This window comes from Rhinopithecus bieti, unplaced genomic scaffold (assembly GCF_001698545.2).
Source record: "Rhinopithecus bieti isolate Rb0 unplaced genomic scaffold, ASM169854v2 scaffold_1058, whole genome shotgun sequence".
Taxonomy (NCBI): Eukaryota; Metazoa; Chordata; class Mammalia; order Primates; family Cercopithecidae; genus Rhinopithecus; species Rhinopithecus bieti.
The window spans coordinates 1,054,551-1,075,125 of record NW_016803341.1 but is presented as its reverse complement, the minus strand read 5'-3'; the positions used below and the strand labels follow the sequence as shown (position 1 = coordinate 1,075,125).

General features: G+C 35.7%; 1 protein-coding gene across 3 annotated transcripts in view; it reads right to left on the bottom strand.

The window, feature by feature from the left end:
- EXOC6B (exocyst complex component 6B) overlaps window positions 1-20,575 on the bottom strand; it is a 713,614-nt gene that overhangs the window by 577,534 nt on the left and 115,505 nt on the right. For all 3 annotated transcript variants that reach the window (XM_017876764.1, XM_017876771.1, XM_017876776.1), the window contains exon 6: window positions 14,357-14,561. In XM_017876764.1, coding sequence (XP_017732253.1) covers window positions 14,357-14,561 — 205 coding nt within the window. The remainder of the gene's footprint in view (window positions 1-14,356; window positions 14,562-20,575) is intronic.

Genomic DNA, 20,575 nt, shown 5'->3' with positions numbered 1-20,575 from the left:
GAAAGAGAAAGAAAGAAAGAAAGAAAAAGAAAGAAAGAAAGAAAGAAAGAAAGAAAGAAAGAAAGAAAGAAAGAAAGAAAGAAAGAAAGAGAAAGAAAGAAAGAAAGAAAGAAAGAAAGAAAGAAAGAAAGAAAGAAAGAAAGAAAGAAAGAAAGAAAGAAAGAAAGAAGGAAAGAAAGAAGGAAAGAAAGAAAGGAAGAAAGAAGGAAGGAAGGTGGGAAGGAGGGAAGGAGGGAAGGAGGGAAGGAGGGAAGGAGGGAAGGAAAGAAAGAAGGGAAGGAAGGAAGGAAGGAAGGAAGGAAGGAAGGAAGGAAGGAAGGAAGGAAGGAAGGAAGGAAGGAAGGAAGGAAGTCAAACAATACTTGCCCCGTTAGGCCACAGACTTCATTAGGGAAGCTGGGAGAGCCATATGTGTAGTAGACTAAGAAAAGCTGAAGACACTCTGCTGGGAAGTAGGCTGGACTATTTTTTGGCATTTGTTTGCTTTCTTATATGGTGTATTTAGAGGTAAAGGAAAGGTACAAATTAATAACAGACTTTAAGTAAAAAAACAATGTTATAGTACTGAAAAACAGATATTCATTACCCTCAAATCCTCTGGCACCAGGGTAAAATTGCCAAATCCAAGGGCAGCATAGCCCTCAAAAGTAGGCTAAGACCACCATGGTTCAAGCCAGCTTTTAATGGCACTACACACAAAATCTATGCTAAAAATATAGCTTTCTATATACAGTCATCCCTCAGTATCCACAAGAGATTAGTTCCAGGACTTCTCTGCAAATACCAATATCTGTGGATGCTCAAGTCCCTTACATAAAATGGTGTAACATTTGCATATAACCTATGTACATACTCCTTTATATTTCAAATCATCTGTAGATTACCTATAGTATCTAACACAATGTAAAAACTATGCAAAAAGTTGTTATACTGTATTGTTTTATTTGTATTATTTTATTGGTTTTTTTTTTTAATTGTTTTGCTTTTGTATGAATATTCTCATCTGCCATTGGCTGAACCAGTGGATTTGGAGGGATGGCTGTATCCTATTAGATACAAAGACCACAGAAACACACACACACACACACAGACACACACACCAAGTTATCTGTGTCAACCACCAGACTAGAAGACTTTGAGAGAGTAAGGGCTCTTCCTAGTTTTTTTCATCCTGATCAAATTTCTTAAGGAAATTGAAGAACAGAAAAATCTATACATTTAGAGACAATCTCCTACTTACTAAGCTAAGAGCTGTCATGTGAATTCCACTTTTGTTATTTGCCTCATTTTCTTCTCTGTTTAGAAGTTACAGTGAGCTCCTCAACACATATATAAAATATTTCATTTGTTCAATCAGTAATGGGGTCGAAATTGTACGTTTAAAATTCATTGATTACAGGCCGGGCACGGTGGTTCACGCCTGTAATCCCAGCACTTTGGAAGGCCGAGGCGGGTGGATCACGAGGTCAGGAGATCGACACCATCCTGGCTAATACGGTGAAACCCCGTCTCTACTAAAAAAAATACAAAGAAAAAAAATTAGCAGGGCGTGGTGGCAGGCTCCTGTAATCCCAGCTACTCTGAAGGCTTAGGCAAAAGAATCACTTGAAACAGGGAGTCGGAGGTTGCAGCGAGCTGAGATCATGCCACTGTGCTCCAGCCTGGTGACAAAGCAAGACTCCATCTTCCAAAAACAAAAAAAAAAACAAAAAACTGTACCTAAGAGAAAAACATTCATCTGGAATTTCAAAGATAAATTGCATCTAGAGATATCAAATTTGAACATAATAGTCACAGGTTTCATCAGCAAATTAATCACCTAAGAAAGGTGGGAAAATATTAAAACTCTTAAAATATCCATGGAGAGTCTCTGTCCCTAAATGCATATGTCAAAAAAGAAAAGCAAGGCAGTACACCTAGGTTCTGTGGAAACAAAAAGATGAAATCAATTCAGATTCATGTCCTCAAGAAACTGTAAGTAAATGATTATCATAAGGAATTCTACTTCCTGGAGTCTATCTTGCCTACAGGTTTCCCTCCTCCAAATACCTGTCCCAGAGCTACTTTGTCACCTAGTATTCTGCAAGTGAGTCCTGTGTAATTTAAAGTCCACATTCTTTATGGTGGTGTGCCATAGCCAGAACACATCTTAACCATCAGCACTGCAAACTGTTTTTAAAAACAAGGGCTCTTGAATGTTCTACTTCCCTTCCAATTAACCTCTCACTGGTACAGAAGGCAATTATCTCCCATGACAAGCCATCAGTACTTCTAAAATGATATTTTCTGTTTTCAAAAATTTACAAATACTTTAAAGTTCAAATAAAGATCCATTATCACTGTTCTGTTCTAATGGGTAACTACACATGGAGAGCTCAATGGTTGGCTAACTTCATACACACACATGCATACATACACACACATGGGCAAGTAAGCACCTCAACCTGACAAAGCCTTTCCTATCTCCTCAAACAATTGTCCTAATCTGAAGATAATTTTTCCTCCTCTGCACGCATACTCATGCACACACATACACACACACACACACACATACACACACACCCCTGTAAAAAGGAACAACTTAGGTGGCCATAAGACCTACAAAATTCTTTTCATTTACAAAATTTTAACTTTTCTGTGTTTTGGATTATGGATTCATTTCTCTGTTGAGATCCTAAACAAGAGGGAATAAGAAAAATGCCTCATTCCCAATTATTGAGTAGCCTAATAATAATTAATTAAATTATCTGGTAGTCCTCATTACCTGTTGAATGTGCTTCCCAGCCTATATTTCTGATCCACTTCATTATCAATGACCAGAGAAAAGAATAAACCAAACTTCATTGGGATAGAAGAATAAAATGTATCAGTTACCTAGAAAATATGCTACATATTTATTGTTTTAACAAGATATTTTTAAAAATTTGGTCGTCCTTCTTTACTTTTATTAATACTATATGAATGCATCCCTTCTGGATACTTCTTTGCAAACCACTAAACAAGACAGATAAACACACATGATATTCACAAGAAGACATTTGTGAACAGATTTCTGGAGGAGAATAATCACTTTCCAACGAAATACTTTCCCAGAGTCATTCACCCCGCCAAAAAAAAAAACAGCTGAAAGGTGTGTGTGTGTCATGGTCAGGAGGCTGGGACAAGAGGACATAAGGAATGTAATTGTCTAGTTGAAAAGTTAACTTGCCTTCTTTTTTGAAGACAGGGTCTCACTTTGTCACCCCAGTGGAAGTGCAGTTGGGTGCAACCATAGCTTACTGCAGCCTCCATCTCCTGGGTTCAAAGTGATCCTCCTGCCTCAGCCTTCCAAGTAGCTGGGACTACAGGCATGTGCCACTACGCCCAGGTAATTTTTTTTGTTTTTTTTTTTTTAGAGACAGGGTTGTCCAGGCTAACCTAACCCTGTCCAGGCTAACCTGCCTTATTTCTTTTGGGTAACTATTACCAGCTGAAACTCTGCCTTGGATTATCTCTTAGAGAATTTTACTTTTCTGTAGTTTGTTATCATTACATTACTCCTTTAGCCTAGGAAGACATTCAGACCATGGCCTTGTGGAATGGATTTTTAAAAACAACCACAAAATTCTTTGACATTCATCCTATCAAGAGATAGGTGTCTATGACCCCTTCCCTTGACTATAGCTGTCTTGCAACTGCTTTGACCACTATAACACGACTTTCAAAGCTAGGTCAAAGAAAGTGATAAAGCTTCCACATTGTGCTTGGAGCCCATAAGAAGTTCAACCATACTGGGGATATTTCCATGCTGTGAGGAAAAGTCATGTGTAAGCACTCAAGTCAGCAATTCTAGTCTTTAAGCCATCCCAACAAAGGTGCCAGAGTTGTGAAGGAAGGGGCCCCCAAATTATTCCAGCTCTCAAGCCTAAGCCCCTCTCAGCATTAAAGTCATCCCAGCTGATACCACAGACATCTTGGGGACAGAGTCAAGTGATCTTCACTGTGCCCTTACCAAATTCCTGACCCACAGATTTTATAAGCATAATAAAATTGTTGGTGTTTTTAGCTACTAAGTTTTATGATAATTTATTATGCAGAAATAGTAACTAGAACATTATATATCCAGGTTTAATTCAAATGCACCTTATTATTAAACCTGGAATATCTCACACAGCTATATGAAATTTCTCATCCTTCTAAATTCTAACATTTTATCTCTATTTCTTCCATGGCACTTAGCATTTTCTACCTTATATTCCTATTATTTATGTATATTTTTCTCTTTTTTTTTTTTTTTTTTTGAGACAGAGTCTTGCTCTGTCACGCAGGCTAGAGTGCAGTGGTGCGATCTCAGCTCACTGCAACCGCTGCCTCCCAGGTTCAGGTGATTCTCCTGCCTCAGCCTCCCAAGTAGCTGGGATTACAGGTGCACACCACCACACCCAGCTAATTTTTGTGTCTGCAGTAGAGAAGGGGTTTCACCATCTTGTCCAGACTGGTCTCAAACTCCTAACCTCGTGATCCACCTGCCTCAGCCTCCCAAAGTGCTGGGATTACAGGCATGAGCCACTGCACCCATTCTATTTTTCATTAGAAAACAAAGTTCCTGTGTTTCTGAATTGAATAACATAATGCCTACCATAGTATTTTACATATTATAAATACTCAATACATATTTCATGAATGAGTGAGTGAGCTAATCAAGATTAGGTGAGAAAGAGACATTAATGCTACAGAGGAAAAGAAATATATAGCAGATAAAAGGAAGAAATAAAATAGTTATTGAAAGGATAAAACAAACAACATGCATTTGTTTTATTTTGGAAATGTGCTGAAAGAATTCACAATGGATCAATATACTTGACTCTACAAAATATTAAATTTTCAAAAAAAAAATTTAGAGGAAAAAAAACCCAGACTAGGGAAATATTAACATCCTGAAACAAAATAAGAGTCTCTATTGTAAAAAGAGTTCAAACCTTTTATGGAAAAAAACAAGTTCCCAATACTATACATGACAGAAACTCACACAAGGAAAGGCAAACATATAAATAATAGACAGGGAAAGGACAAGGAAAAACAGCAATGACATGTTAGGACAGTGCGATCGCAACCCTGCACAGTTTAAAATATTATTAAAACACTCATAAATCTTCATATATTCCAGCATGATCCTTTAGTAACAGAACTGAAAGCTGATGGAAACCTTAATTTACATGCAGTAAAATTTACATTTGTGTATACATTTCTATGAGTTTTGACAAATGCATAGAGTTGTGCAATCACCACCCTAATCAAGATACTAAACAGTTGCATTTACCCATAATATTCCATTTATACAATATTCTAGAAAAGCCAAAACAATGGAGGTGGAGAACACAGATTAGTATGCCAGGGATTATAAATGAAAGGAAGGTTTAACTACAAAGAGTAGCATAAAGGAATTTTAGAAGGTAATAGAATTATTCTCTGCATCCTGTTTGCAGTAGTGGTTATATGAATCTATACATGTTTTAAAATTCATATACACCAAAGAAAAGTGAACTTTACTATATGTAATTTAAATTTAAAAAATTTAACAGATGGATTCTTGCTCTGTCACCCAGGCTGGACTACACCGGCGCAATCACAGGTCACTGCAGCCTCAAACTCCTGGGCTCAAGCCATCCTCCTTCCTCAGCCTCCTGAGTAGCTGGGACTACAGGCTTGTGCCACCACACCCAGCTGATTTTTTTTTTTTTTTTTTTTTTTTTTTGTAGAGACAAAATCTCACTATGTTACCCAGACTAATCTCAAACTCCTGGCCTCAAGTGATCTTCCCACCTCAGCCTCCAAAGTGCTGGGATTACAGACATCAGCCACCAAGTACAGCTTATAATTAAAATTAAAATTAAAAAAAAAAAACTACTTCAGGGTTACTTGCTAAAACTTCTTCTCAAGATGTAGAAGGATATGAGAAAACACAAGTAAGCTAGATTTCTCTCTCTTCTAGATCATCCTTAGGCCTACTGCTTTGGCCATCCTGAACATTTTGAATATTTCTTCTTCTTTGCTTATTTTTATTTCTCTATATTTCAGTTCTCTTAGCATTACTTTGATGGCGTTTTCATGCCCAGTAAAGAAAACATCTGGCAGAGGACAAGACTAAAGCACTTGCTATGAGCACAGCAATCCTAGGAATTCTCAACTGGGTTTCTCCAGGGCCAGGAAGAAATCCAGGCTAGACTGCACATCACAGGGATTGTTGGAGGGCTCCAGATCCAACCTCAAACTTGGCTTCACTACATTCCGCACACGTGGCAGGTGTCTAAGGTTGCTGAAAAGAAACTAGAGCCACCAGTAAACTCAATTGTTCATACCAAGAAGTAAGTATCAGAACAGAGGAAGATAACAAAATACTGAGCTCAATGTATAGCTTAACCACGTAACTGAGAAACACAATCACCAGACTCATGAAATTATTTGAAGAGACTATAGAAAGGCCAAGAGCCCAAAATTAAATTTCTTTTCTTTAATTTCTTTTTTCTAATCTTTGTTTTTGTATTTTGCACCTGCCACTTCAAGACCAAAATCAAATTTCTAAGAATAAAATAAAAAGATGCATTTAAGTCTCACTAATTTCTATGGTTTAGATTGCTTATGAGAACAGATATAGGGTTTGGTTTCTCACTGACATTAAAGCCATCACTGAAAATATAGCTTTAAAAAAAAACTATTTCTTAACATTGAAATCTGAAAATAATAAGGAAAATCTTTTAAAGTCATGTATATAAATTCCCTTCCCAAAGCTCATACTGTCCAAAATAAGTTTATTTAAAAATACTCACAGAGAAATGTAGTTGCAATTGTTCAATAAGAAAATGGAGTTGTGAACAATTGGTACCACCACCCACTGTGCCCAGAGATGGGGTTTCACCAGGTGTGAGCCACCGCACCTGGCCAAGTTCCTTTTTACCCTAAAGAACAGAAACCAAACTGCCATATTGTCTTTAAACTAGATTTTAAAAATATTGCTTTCTGTGGGGAGCCAAAAAACCAATTAAATGAACAAAAAATAAAGTAGATTTAAGGAATAAATTATTTCTCTTCTCTCACCCCAACTCAGTATCAGTAAAGAGACACTGATCTTTTAAATTTAATGGTCATATAATATATGTGTGCTTTTTCATTGAAGTCAGGTTCAAAATATTTCAAAAGCATATGTAAAACAAATAATTTTTTAAGGCAAGCAGAAAAAAATGTTTTAAAATGAGATCCCACATTACCCCCAGACCATTCATTTAGGCAAAAGAGTAAGAAGCAAAAATTGGTACAAACATACAACTATCAAAATCAAGAAGAAAAGAGAAAAGAAAGTAAATCCAGGAACACCAGACCAACTTCTTTGACAACAAAGACCACACTCTGTGCATGTTTTGCATAATATCTAGCATACAAGAGGCTTCAACAATACTTCTTTTACATAGTGGTGAATACATGGACTATGTGAACTCAGTCAATAGTACTGTGCCAGATCTAAGTCAAAAGATATTCTACGCCATACATTAAAGAGTAAATTTTGCTGTAGTGAAGACTTAACCAAAGAAAGTAAAGGTTTGAAAGGACCATGGTGACAACTAATCTTACCCATTTACTCAAGGAATAATGCCTAGGAACCTTCAATATCTTTTATAGGCAATTAGTTCACTTCCTTAAATCAGTTGCATAACCCATATAGTCTGGCAAAGGCAAGTTAGAATTGTAAAAGTAAATAAATCCTTCCCCTTGTTAAAGGGCTCACACAGAATGATTACATTATAAATGTTATTTAGTCCCACAAAGCCTAAAGCAAACTAATCAAAATAAGAAATACAGATCTTCTCTCCTGTACAAATCAATTCCATAATAAGTGAAATCCAGAAAAAAATTTCAAAAGGAAAACTAGAAAACAGTTGACAATTAACAAAGAACTTTTTGAGGATTTTTTTTAATCACTTCAAACTAAAGTCACAGTTCCAAAATAAGATACACACAGTATTTTGGAAGCACACAGGAAGAAGATCAACACAGAAAATGGAATAGGATAAAATGGAGGGGTTTTCTACTGCTCTAAAGATGGCTCTATTTCCCATGGCAGAACCCACATGTATGTCCACTAAATGCTTTCAATCTACTACCATGTTAAAAACAAAATGACAACAACAAATGCAATGTGAGAACCTAAAAGATTTGTTGAAAATAAACTTAAAATTCACTACAGTAGCCCCCCCTACCTCTTATCCACAGAAGGTTTGTTCCAAGTTCCCCCATATATCCCTGAAACCATGGATAGTATCATGCCCTATATAACTGTATATACCTATGATAAAGTTTAATTTACAAACTAAGCACAGGAAGAGATTAACCACAATAAATAATAATAAATGATAAAATAGAACAATTATAACCATATGCCAGTATCACTACTCTTGCACTTTGGAGCCATTATTAAGTAAAACAAGGGCTGCTTGAACACAAGCAGTCAATACTGCCACAGTAAATCTGATAACCAAGAGGGTTACTAAGTGACTAACAGGTGGATAGGACAGGTAGCATATACAGCATGGATACGCTGGACCAAGGGATGATTCTGTCCCAGGTGGAACTGAACAGGGGATTTCATCACACTTCTCCAAATGGTGAACAACTTGAAGTTTATTGTTTATTTCTGGAATTTTCCATTTAATATTTTTGAACTACAGTTGACTCTGGATAACTGAAACCATTAAAAGTGAAACCATAAATAAGTGTGGACTACTGTACAATACTAACAGTAAAATGGACAATTTTGAAACTCCTCCTCAGATTCGCTAAATGATTGACCTTGTACATTTTCTTATTTTTCTGCAGCTTCCCAGGTATATTGGAAGAAAGACAGAAGACTGAGAGACATCTAGCTAGACCCCATTTTAAATGAAACTATACAATTGTTTCCTAGATCCAAAGGCAACACATCAATGTACAAGTTTTTTTAAGTAATTCTATTTAAGGCCAAAATAATAGAGTATAGGTTTTCTTTTCCTGAGTAACAGACTGCTATAAATTTAGCAACTTAAAGCCACACACAATTATTATCTCAGAGTTAACTCATGGATCAGGAGTTTAGAATGCCAGTATTACTACTGGGTCTGGGTCCTTTGTTCAGAGTCTCACCAGGCTGAAACCATGGTGTCAATCACTGCTGGGGTCTCTCTCACTTGGAACCCAGGGTCCTCTTTTAAGCTTATTAAGGTTGTTGGCAGAATTCAGTTCCTTGTGACTGTAGGACCGAAGTCCCATTTTCTTGTTGGCTGTCAGGTGGGGATCATTTTTAGCAACTCAAGGCTGCCTACAGTTTCCTGCCATGTGGCCTTCTCCCAAAATGGCACTTTGTTTCTTCAAGACCAACAATAGAGTATCTGCTGGAGCACTGAATCTTTCTAACATCTTCTATCTCTGACCTCCTGGCCCTCTTTTAAAGGATCTCCTCTGATTAGATCAAGCCCACCCTCTACAAGAAGAGGTGATTTTATTGGATGTACATGCAAGAATCCTGGAGGACATTTTAGAATTCTGTTTACCACATGCAATTAAAGAAAAAGAGTTTCCTAGTGATAAAGCTCTATCTAAAGACCTTTAGATTTTAGACCACATGCAATTAAAGAAAAAGAGCTTCCTAATGATAAAGTTCTATATAAAACCTTGCATACAGAAGAATGCACAAGCCACATATGCTTCAGAGGATCCTCAAAGAGTATTTTTTGTGTTTTATCTTTTAATAAAATTGAACAACAAACAGTTTGAGTTTATAATCTCAGATAAATTATTAGAGCTTAATTTACTCATTCAAGTTTAATTTGGGTAGAACCAGTTAGTGATGTTTTGGCTGGTATATCCCAAAAAGAAGCCAATGTACCAACCTGGCTCCACAGTATCAAGGACAAAGTTCACCCATGGATCACTGCAGCACCTCAGGACACATTGGGTAGAAGAATAAAAAGAGGGATGCTCACCAAGAAAAAGCAGTCACCTACATAATTTCTAGAAGAGCCCAGACCAACTATCAATATTAAGTAAGACTTTCAAGTCTGTTTTCTCAATACAATTCTAAAGAAGCATACTTAGAAACGTTTGAAAAAAGAAGTTACCATGATACAGGAGGAATATAAGAACAAGAACAAATTCTTTAAAGCCAAAACTGTGACTGTTGGACTAAAAAATAATAATAAAGTCCTAAATAGCAGCAATGACAAAGCTAAAAACTGAATTAATAAATTAGAAGGCAAACACATAGGGGAAATGATGAAAAGATAAGATTGTGAAGAAAAAGCAAGAGACGTGGAAGATACTTATCTTTCTAGGCTATATGATAGCAGGTTATGGCAGAGACTAGCTTAGCTATTCATCAAGCCTATTTCTTCTTTCTCCTGATCACACGGCTAGAGTATATTTCCGACCCTCCTTTGCAGTGATTGGCCTCTGGCCAATGTAATATTGGCAGAAGTGAGACGTGCCACTTATAAGCTTCATCCCTAAAAAACCTCCAGGCATTACTTACTCTCTCTCCCCTTCTGTGGTACCCTTGAAAGCCACAAGGTGGAAGAGTCCTAGATCTCTTGAAAGTCACCCACCAGGGACATGCATTTTGGTCTTTACATAAGCAAAACATAAAATTTCTATTATGAGATTTTAGAGTTTGTTACAGCAGGGAACATTATTTAAGGAATACAGAAACAGGTGTTGGAATATGGTATTACCCCCCAAAAAAAATCTAAAATAAAAGACATGGGTTTAGTGGTCAGGCAGTGGGCAGTAAGAACATATATTTAACAAGTTAAAAGGCTGAAAAGCCCTATAATACTGTGGCAAAATAACTAGTAAAATTGGAACCTATAATAGGTGAATAGGCATATCACTTCCCTATTGGGCCTGTTGCACTGTAAGTAAATAAAGAGTGAGAGTTATAGTGTACACTGGTATTTACTTTCTGCTTTTGGCAAGGTACTGCATAAAAATAGTAAGTTCAGAAAAGTATTAGCTCATTTGCAGACTGAAATTATAGGGAACAGAAGTAGTCCCAGAAACATAGGCCTCACAGGGTTAAAAGGGGAACATATACAGATCTTAAACAGTATGAGAAAAAACAAATAGTAAAGGCTTATGCAATAAAGTCCCAAGAAGGCTTTTAGTTCAACAAAGTGACTCAACTCTGAGGCAGAGATGTCAGATTCAAGCATGATCTTACCACCCACTGTTTCACATCACCTCAATGTAAGGCCATCAAACTGAGAAAGAAGCATGAAGCAAGGGCTATGCTCCCCAACCTCCACTACTTCCCCAAAGAGAGGAGAAGAAAAACAAAATCATTCTTGAAAATTATATTTAGGGAAGAACAGTGAGTATGGTGTCCTCACAGAACCTATTGGAAAGAAAAAGATGAGATGCCTACATTTTGAGGGAACGATAATGTCAAAAAAACACAAATCTGAACTAAATATTAATAAATGTTTGTTCAGAACCTTAAACCAACCCTCAGGCAAAAAGCAAAAAGCAGGCAGTAAAAGACATATATAAATGTAAATGTAGACACAATTGCAGATACAGATATATAGATATAGAGAGAGAAAGAGAAGTATGCCTTCTAAGGAATGTATATTTCCCAGCATCTACTTCAGAAGTATATATTTAAAATATATATAATATATTAAAAATAAAATATATATAAAGTATATATATACACATATAAAGTGTATATATATACACACATATAAAGTATATATATACACACACACATATAAACAAGTAAAAGCCAGTGTGCAGCTAGGAGCTCAAGAGAACAATGAGCAAAGGAGTTCCTTCCAGGGAATCAAGGTCTAAGCAAGGAAATTCCCCTACTACCAGAGCAGAGGAACTTCCTAGGGCCTGCCTAAGTAGATTTATATGATTTGTTATGAAGCAGAGAATATTGTTTGTCTCCCATTCTTCCCTTTTCTAAATAAAAGGTTTTGTTATAATTATTTTATTCTAGCTTATTCATTGTATATTGGGGGTGGGAGGAGACACCAGTGCAGATAACTTGCAACTTTAGTTGAGTAGTTACCAGCTCATGAAGAGCCATGGCTGAATCTTATGGAGAGGGTTGAGCATCCCTGGAAGATACTAGATTTTGAGATGGATGTAACGACTACATGGGCCATTGGACTGTTGTCCCCTAGGGAAGGAGTGTGTTCTATGTATGAGAGAAAGAATGAAAAGATATTTGATCACCAGAAGGTAGACTGTGCCAGATACTATTATTCATCAAACCTATATCCTCCTCCTGTTAGAGAATGAGTGAGATTACATTTTCCAGCCTCTCTTGCAGGTAGGTATGGCTATATAATTAAGTTCAGACCAACAGAATATGGGTAGAAGTAACATGTGGCATCCATGCCTGGCCCTTAAAGACCCTCCCACATGCAACACTCTTTGGTCTTTCTCCTTCTGAAGCAATCTTCAAAGCCATCTTAAAGATGGAAGAGCCATACAATGGGAGGATTCTAAGTCCTTAAATCACCACTGCAAAGAAAACCATCACAAACCAGAAACACTGTTTTGGGCTTGAGGCAGTGAGAAATAAACCACTTCCTCTCCCTCTTATCTGGGAATTCAAACATTTATTGAACACCTAGTATGTACAAAGTACATGGTATTTTCTCTCTCCTATCTTCCTTACGTTCTAGGTACTACAAAAGATTTTTTAATGTGTTAACATATCTTTACTCAAGGATCCTGAGATGAAAAATGTTACAGGAGAAATAAAGATTTCTCAGTTAATTAAAAGTCCTGGATTTACAAAAGTTATCTTCATCATTTCTTTATATGACAAAAATAGAGAAAACAGCTAATAGTTCACACAGATTGAGTATCATAGTAGACAAATTCATTTCAACCCAACCTGAATTCTAATGCAGGATCTGACCTTTACAAGTTGTTTGAACTTGAGCAAGTTACTTCCCTCTTCTTGGTCTTAATTTCTTCAGATAATTGAGGAATGAGCCCAGCTAGCCTCACGTTAAATAAAGCAATATTCTTCATGGCTTCCTCTTTCATCAAAAGGGAAGCAAATTAATTTCTCAAGCAGAGGCTCAGAAAAAGCAATTTTTAAAAAGGCAGCTTCCATAGAGGCTTTGTACTATACTCTCCTATATTTTAAAAGCTTAGGAAAAACTGAGCAAACCACAATAAAGACTTATCTTAGAAGATAGCTTCATTCCTGTATTCAAAATATGTACCCAGCAATGCAAAGGTATATTGTCACTGATTAATTTTGTTTCTTCACCACTATAAACAATGAAACCACACAATTATCTCTGTCAGATTTATCATCTACTTTTAAACTCTGCACTTTGTGAAGTAGAACACTGACAAAATTTAAAGGAAGAAAGGGGAAATATCTGTATTCCCTGAGGAAACGGTAACTGGAGAATCTCTTTTGGAGGATCAAATAGATATTATAGATCAAATAGACATCTGAATAGATTATCAAGGCTAGTCGAGACCTAAAATATGATTTGAAATATAACCTATTCCTTCATTCCTCACAGAATGATAAAAACTACAAATGATCTATTCAAGAACACTATTGTTTACAGAAACAAAAAGTACTTTCCATAAACAACTGACTCTTGTATTTGTTGCTGTATGCTACATCATCAGGTATACTAAAAATTTTTCATAAAATCAATGTGACAAATTTCAAGTGAGGAAATACCATTGTAAAACATTACTGACCTTTCATTCATAATTTAAAAAAAGAAATTTAGATGTTCCTTGTGACTTTGGTGACTTAGAGATGAAAATGTTTTAACAAATGTAAATACTGGTAACATATTTATTAATATACAAGCTGTTAATAAATCCTTTTCTTTGATCATAATTCAAAGCATTTCCCAATAGGCCTTTTTTCACTGACACCTATTAATATCAGAAATATGCATATATAACATGCTATCTTGCTTATGTAGTAAATAATCAACCAAAGACACATGTGGTACAATTTAGGTCATTAACTAGAAGGAGAATTTTAAAATATCTAGAGCTTCAAATTACACGCAAAGTCAAGGGAAGTATACAAACAACAGAAAAATTTCTTCGTAACCTCAATGTAAACCATTACAACTGACCAATATTTACTCAACATCTACAGAGCAAAACAATATAATTGTCCATTGCTCTGTTAAAAAAAAAAAAATGAAAACATTTTTAATCATGTGTTCCCATAAATATGAAGGACTTCCCTAAAATGATAAGAAACAACTAGATACTTGGCAAAGAGAAACCTGTGTTTAACTCAATACTCATAAGCCACTGGCCAACCTATCATAAACCCAAGACCTACTTGCTTCATGGCAGTCTCTCCAATTTTGTCTGAATGTTTACGGATGCTCTCCAGAAAGTCTTTGAGATCAGACATAGAAACATCTTTTATTTCTTCTCGAAGCTTGGGGATGTTGTCCACCATCACCTTGCAGAATCGATAGTGGCTTACTTGAGGCAGGTAGGTATGCTCTAGATGTTCCAGAGTTTTCAGTGCAGGATAATGCCTACAAAAGGAATTGATCACCTTTAGCTCACTCAGTTTTCTTTACAGTTAGGCAAAATGTCTAGCCTGAATTGGTTTTCACTGTGCATTAAGACAAATCCAGCATTAAGTTTTAATGAGAACATCGGTGAAAAGAATCTCAAATTATTAAAAATTAATACATACTTTAAAAGACTGGGAAATTATAATCAAAAAAAGATTTTATCCAAAGAATGCATAAGACTTAAAATAGCTACCAATAAAATTAACGACATAAGAGAAATAAAAGGGGCCAGGCATGGCGGATCAGGCCTGTAATCCCAGCACTTTGGGAGGCCAAGACAGGTGGATCACTTGAGGCCGGGAATTTGAGATTAGCCAGGTCAACATGGTGAAACCCCATCTCTCCTACAAATACAAAAATTAGCTGGGCGTGGTGGTGCAAGCCTGTAATCTCAGCTACTCAGGAAGCTGAGGCCGAGAATCACTTGAACCCCGGAGGCGGAGGTTTCAGTGAGCCGAGATCACGCTACTGCACTCCAGCCTAGACGACGAAGTGAGACTCAGTCTTAAAAAAAGAGAAATAAAAGGAAATAAAGAATGATCATCTCAATGCCAAAAAAAATTCATCCTATAAAATGAAGTATCCAAGGCTAGACTTCCAACTATGGCACACAGAAAAGCTTGGCAAATCTTCTATCCAAAGAAAACAAACGTAAACTATCCAAAACAACTATTTCAGGGTTCTGGAAACTAAACAAAAGAGAACAACAAGTCAAGAAGTGTTTATTCATAATAACTGCTCAACAGTGGGACTCTGTAGCTTTCTTGCCTGGAGCTACTTCCATCACTCTCCCCTTCTAATTCCTCCACCCCTGTTCATTGGCCATGGCTAGTCATGAAAATCAGCAGCTTTCCTGAGATGAGGGGCTGACATAATTTGGAGCAGAGGGCAAAAAACCCATATTGAGAGATGCTGTTAGTGAAAGTAGAGAACTCAGTAAAAACAAATAATAAATAAATAAACAAACAAACAAATAAATAAATAAATAAGAAAAGTCTCCAGCTCTACTGGTCAAAAGTTACAATTTGGGTTGGGGCAAGCAACAGACCAAAGGACTAACCAGAAATTTAACAGGTAAACCATAGAAATAAAAGACCCACAGAAGGGCTTGATAAACTCTCTGCAAGTTGCTAGCTGGCTGAGAGGCTATGCATACCTTCAGGCAACATCTAAAAGGGTCTAAGCAATCCACACATCCCTGGCTGACTAGGAGGCTGTAGACAGGCACATGGGAAAACTAAGAAGGTAGGTAAAAGTTTAAGCTGACTTTAAAACTGCTTTTAATGTAGTCTCTAACCCACATACAAACTCATTAGCAAAGACTGGAAACCTTACTCGTTTTTTGAGCATAACCTCTAACCAATCATTAGCTGATGACTATTTAAAAATCAACGTGAAATATGATACCTTTCCAGATAAAGAAAGACAGAAAATTCCTTGCTAGCAGACCTGCCTTACAAGAAATACTAAAGGAAGCCTGAAAGGAAATGACAGCAGATGGTAACTTGAATTCACAGAAAGAAATGAAGAACATGGGAAATAGTAAATACATGCTAAATATGAAAGATGAATAAAAATATTTTTTCTCTTTTCTTAACGTCTTTAAAAGATAAAATATTTTAAAGCAATGATCATAATACTGTATCAATGGGTTTACAAAATATATACGTGTAATATATCTAATAATAACAGCACAAAAGAGTAGGAAAGAAATGGAGCTAATTGAAGTAAAACTACTACTATATATTATACCAAATTTATATCAGCAATGACCTCCAGTAGACTGTGATAAGATGCATATTATAATCCACAGAGCAACCTCTAAAAAAATCAAAAATATATATCATTTGAAAATCAACAAAAGAATTCAAACAGTACACTAAAAATATTTAACACAAAAGAAAGCAGTAAAGAAGCAACAAAAACAAACAAAAAAAGACATTAAAATATAGAAAACAAAGAACAAAATCCAACCATATCAATAATTACATTAAATGAGAATGAACTAAGCAATCCAATTGGAAGGCCAACATCGTCAGGACTTAAAAAGCATGATCCAACTACATATTGTCTACAAGAAACACACTTAGATTCAAAGATACAAATAGGTTGAAAGTAAAAGGGAAAGAAGATATGCCATAAAAAAAAGTAACCATAAGGCTGGGCACAGTGGCTCACACCTGCAATGCCAACACTTTGGGAGGTCAAGGTGGGTGGATCACTTGAGCTCAAGAGTTTGAGACCTGCCTGGGCAACAAGGCAAAATCTCATATCTACCAAAAAAATTACAAAAAATTAGCCAGGTGTGGTGGCATGCACCTGTAGTCCCAAATACTTGGGAAGCTGAGGTGGGAGGATCACTTAAGCCTGAATGGGCAGAGATTGCAGTGAGCTGAGATCAGGCAACTGCATTCTAGCCTGGGTAACAGAGTGAGACCCGTCAAAAAAAAATAAAAATAAAAAAAAAAGGAACCACAAAAGAGCTGAAATGGCTGTATTAATACAAGATACAAAAGACTTTAAGCCAACAAATATTGCTAGTAACACAGAAGGACATTCCATAATAATAAAAGGGATGATATTTGTCTAATAGGAAGGCTTCTATACGCATAAGAGGACAAATAAAATTAAGATTAATAAAGCTGAATAGGCAAAAACGAAATAAGTTGTGCAAGAAAACATAAGAATAAAGGGAAAAACTGGTAAACTTTATTTGTAATGTGTACCTAAAAGATTAACAGGCCGGGCATGGTGGCTCATGCCTGTAATTCCAGCACTTTGGGAGGCTGAGGCAGGCAGATCACTTGTGGTCAGTTCAAGACAAGCCTAGGCAACAAGATTAAACCTCTTCTCTACTAAAAATACAAAAATTAGTCGGGCATGTTGGTGGGAGCCTGTAATTCCAGCTACTCAAGAGGCTGAGGCAGGAGAATCGCTTGAACCTAGGAGACGGAGGGTGCAGTGAGCTGAGATCACGTCATTGCACTCCAGCCTGGGTGACAGAGTAAGACTCCATCTCAAAAAAAAAAAAAAAAAAAAAAATTAATAAACTTGAGTTGTTTTTGTAAAAAAAAATGAACAAAGAAAGTTCACAAAAGAACCAAAAAGGGTCAACACATGAAAAAAAAATATTTAACTGATATGTGAAAAAATGCAAATCAAACTGCCAAAGATTTCTTAAAAGACAATGTGTTTCATCAGGGGTTTCAATAAATGGAATTTACAGCCGGCTGACAAACAAGTTTTTATTAATGACACAAGTTTTCAATGAAGAATTTTGGCAAAACAATTATTTTAAGCAATTGCATTTCCAAACAAAAAAAAAGATGCAGAGCAGTATGTATAAGCCTCTTGAATTATAGAATTATTTATGTTAGCAAATAAAAAAACTAACCTAGATGTCTAATAAGAAGTAGTAAAAGGCTAATAGAAGAGCAAAATGTTTACAATATTGTTGAATGAAAATAATTTCAAAAAATAGATCTCATTGCCTCTTGGCCTTTTGGCTAAGATCAAATTTAATATCTGATATATCTTATCAGTTTAATATCTGATACATTCTCTTATCAGAGGACAATATTTATTAAATGGATTTTTGCAGCAGGGAGATAAAATGGGAACTTATTTAGTCCCCTCCATGCATCAACCTGGCATTGCAGTACCTCCAGGAATGGTGCTCCAATTGAAAAAAAAAAAAATAGATCTTACAAGTATAATCATAATATTCTTCAAAATTATAAATATTTACACATATAAATTATGAACATGTATGCATATATGAGATATATATCACTGGAAACACACACACACACAAAAGTAGAGAGCAAAACATTAAATACAAAAATGTTAGCCATGATATTTTTCCTTTGGATGGCAATATTACGAGTGATAATTTTCTCCTTCATACTTTTAAATTTCCTAATTTCCATGTTTCCCATGATATATTTGGTATAGGAAAAATTCAATTCCATCCTTATAAAGAAAAAAGACTTATAGCTCTATTTTGGACTTTAAGAATGATTTTCACAGCAAATACTTAAACTCTTCTTGCTCCAATGAATTTAGTACCACAAATGCTAAAGACTAGAGACTGGTTTTACTTGGGTTTTTTGTTTTTTTGTTTTTTTGTTTTTAATGTTTTCCCTCATGTGTTCCAAAAAATCANGTCTCCTTCATACTTTTAAATTTCCTAATTTCCATGTTTCCCATGATATATTTGGTATAGGAAAAATTCAATTCCATCCTTATAAAGAAAAAAGACTTATAGCTCTATTTTGGACTTTAAGAATGATTTTCACAGCAAATACTTAAACTCTTCTTGCTCCAATGAATTTAGTACCACAAATGCTAAAGACTAGAGACTGGTTTTACTTGGGTTTTTTGTTTTTTTGTTTTTTTGTTTTTAATGTTTTCCCTCATGTGTTCCAAAAAATCAAAGTCTTTGTTCAAGTAAATGGAGGGAAGAAAGTTTTATTCTCCCTAAATATAGAAATAAAAGTACAAATATAGTTAAATCTGAAATCATTGCTCTTATTAAAATTTTACAGGCTCAAAAACAATACAATTCACATGGTTTAGTGTAAACAGAATGGTGTTTATACTACAATTAGGTATGAAGAGCTATGTGCAATAAAATGCAATTCCTCTAGAGAGAAACTTTAGAATGGATACAAAGCCAGAAATTAAGCCAAAAAGATAAACACACTTTGGGGTTTAGTTATATTTTGGAACATTGTTTATAGAATGAGGAGAATTCAACAATGTTGCCTGCAGATGCAAGGCACATTCACTGATGAGACGCATGGCTCATGCTGAAAACATCTGGTCTGTCAAATAGCTCCACATTTTTCAAGGCTAATTAGTACAAAACCCAGTGATTCCTGGAAACAAAGGATGTCACCCAATTTCCCCATTGTCCCTTCCCAGCATAGTCACATTTTAACTATAACAAATCAGTAATATTCAAATGTCTAGTCTATTTCAATATCCATGACAGGTTAAAGAATGACAGCCAACTAACACCTGTATAGCAGGCACCAAAAGAAAAAAATTGTGTCCAGTGACCACAGAAATCCAAAATTAGATTTTGATGTACTTTTGACAATCTCCAAACATTATTAAAACTGAATCAAAAGACAAATTCCTAAGTTTCACTTGCATGTGTGGTCACTCTCTCCCCTCTTCTCATGCAGGCTCCTTAACAGAGATACAATCAGAACTAAAGTAAAGGAAATAAAAGCAGAGAATAAAAGGGAAGAAGGCAGGGAAAGAGTTTCTAAATAATCCTACAAACTGAATAACCATGATCAGAAAACAGACATGGTTGAATGCTAAAGCAAGAAGAAATATATTGGTTCCAAGCAAAATAAATTTTGGTACTTTCTTGCCATAGCATGGAATTCTTTCACAGCGATGGTTTCTAAAATTCTAGGAAGTGATGCTTGAAAGCAAATTGCAACTATCTATAAGAAATTTTTTAAAATTCAGAGTATGATAAAATATGAAATAAAAGCTTTCATCACAGAAAAATATTAGTATCACTCCTAATCAAAGAGCATCATTAACAAATATTTAATCTCTTCTGTGCACTAGAGATAGAAAGATGTTCAGATGTCTTTCCCCAGGGAGCATAAAATGCAGTAGAAAAATCAGTATTTATAGCTTAAAAAAAAAAAAAAACTAGACTTCCAGCTACAAAAGCCTAACAAGGAACAGACATGATCTCTCACTTTATAAACAAGTAGAATATTGGCAAAAATATATGAAACAGTCATTTGCAGACATTGGACATCAGGCAACATAGAACTGCTATCTCTGTAAAAAGGGAAACAAACAAGGTGAGTTTAATAATCACCAGGATTATCTACCTAAAGTTGACTTCCAGGTCATGGGCACAGCCAGAAAAAAAATCAAAACAGAACTCAGCAGCCTTGCTGACTTAAAGAATCAGTGATAGTAGCTCAGGAAAGTTG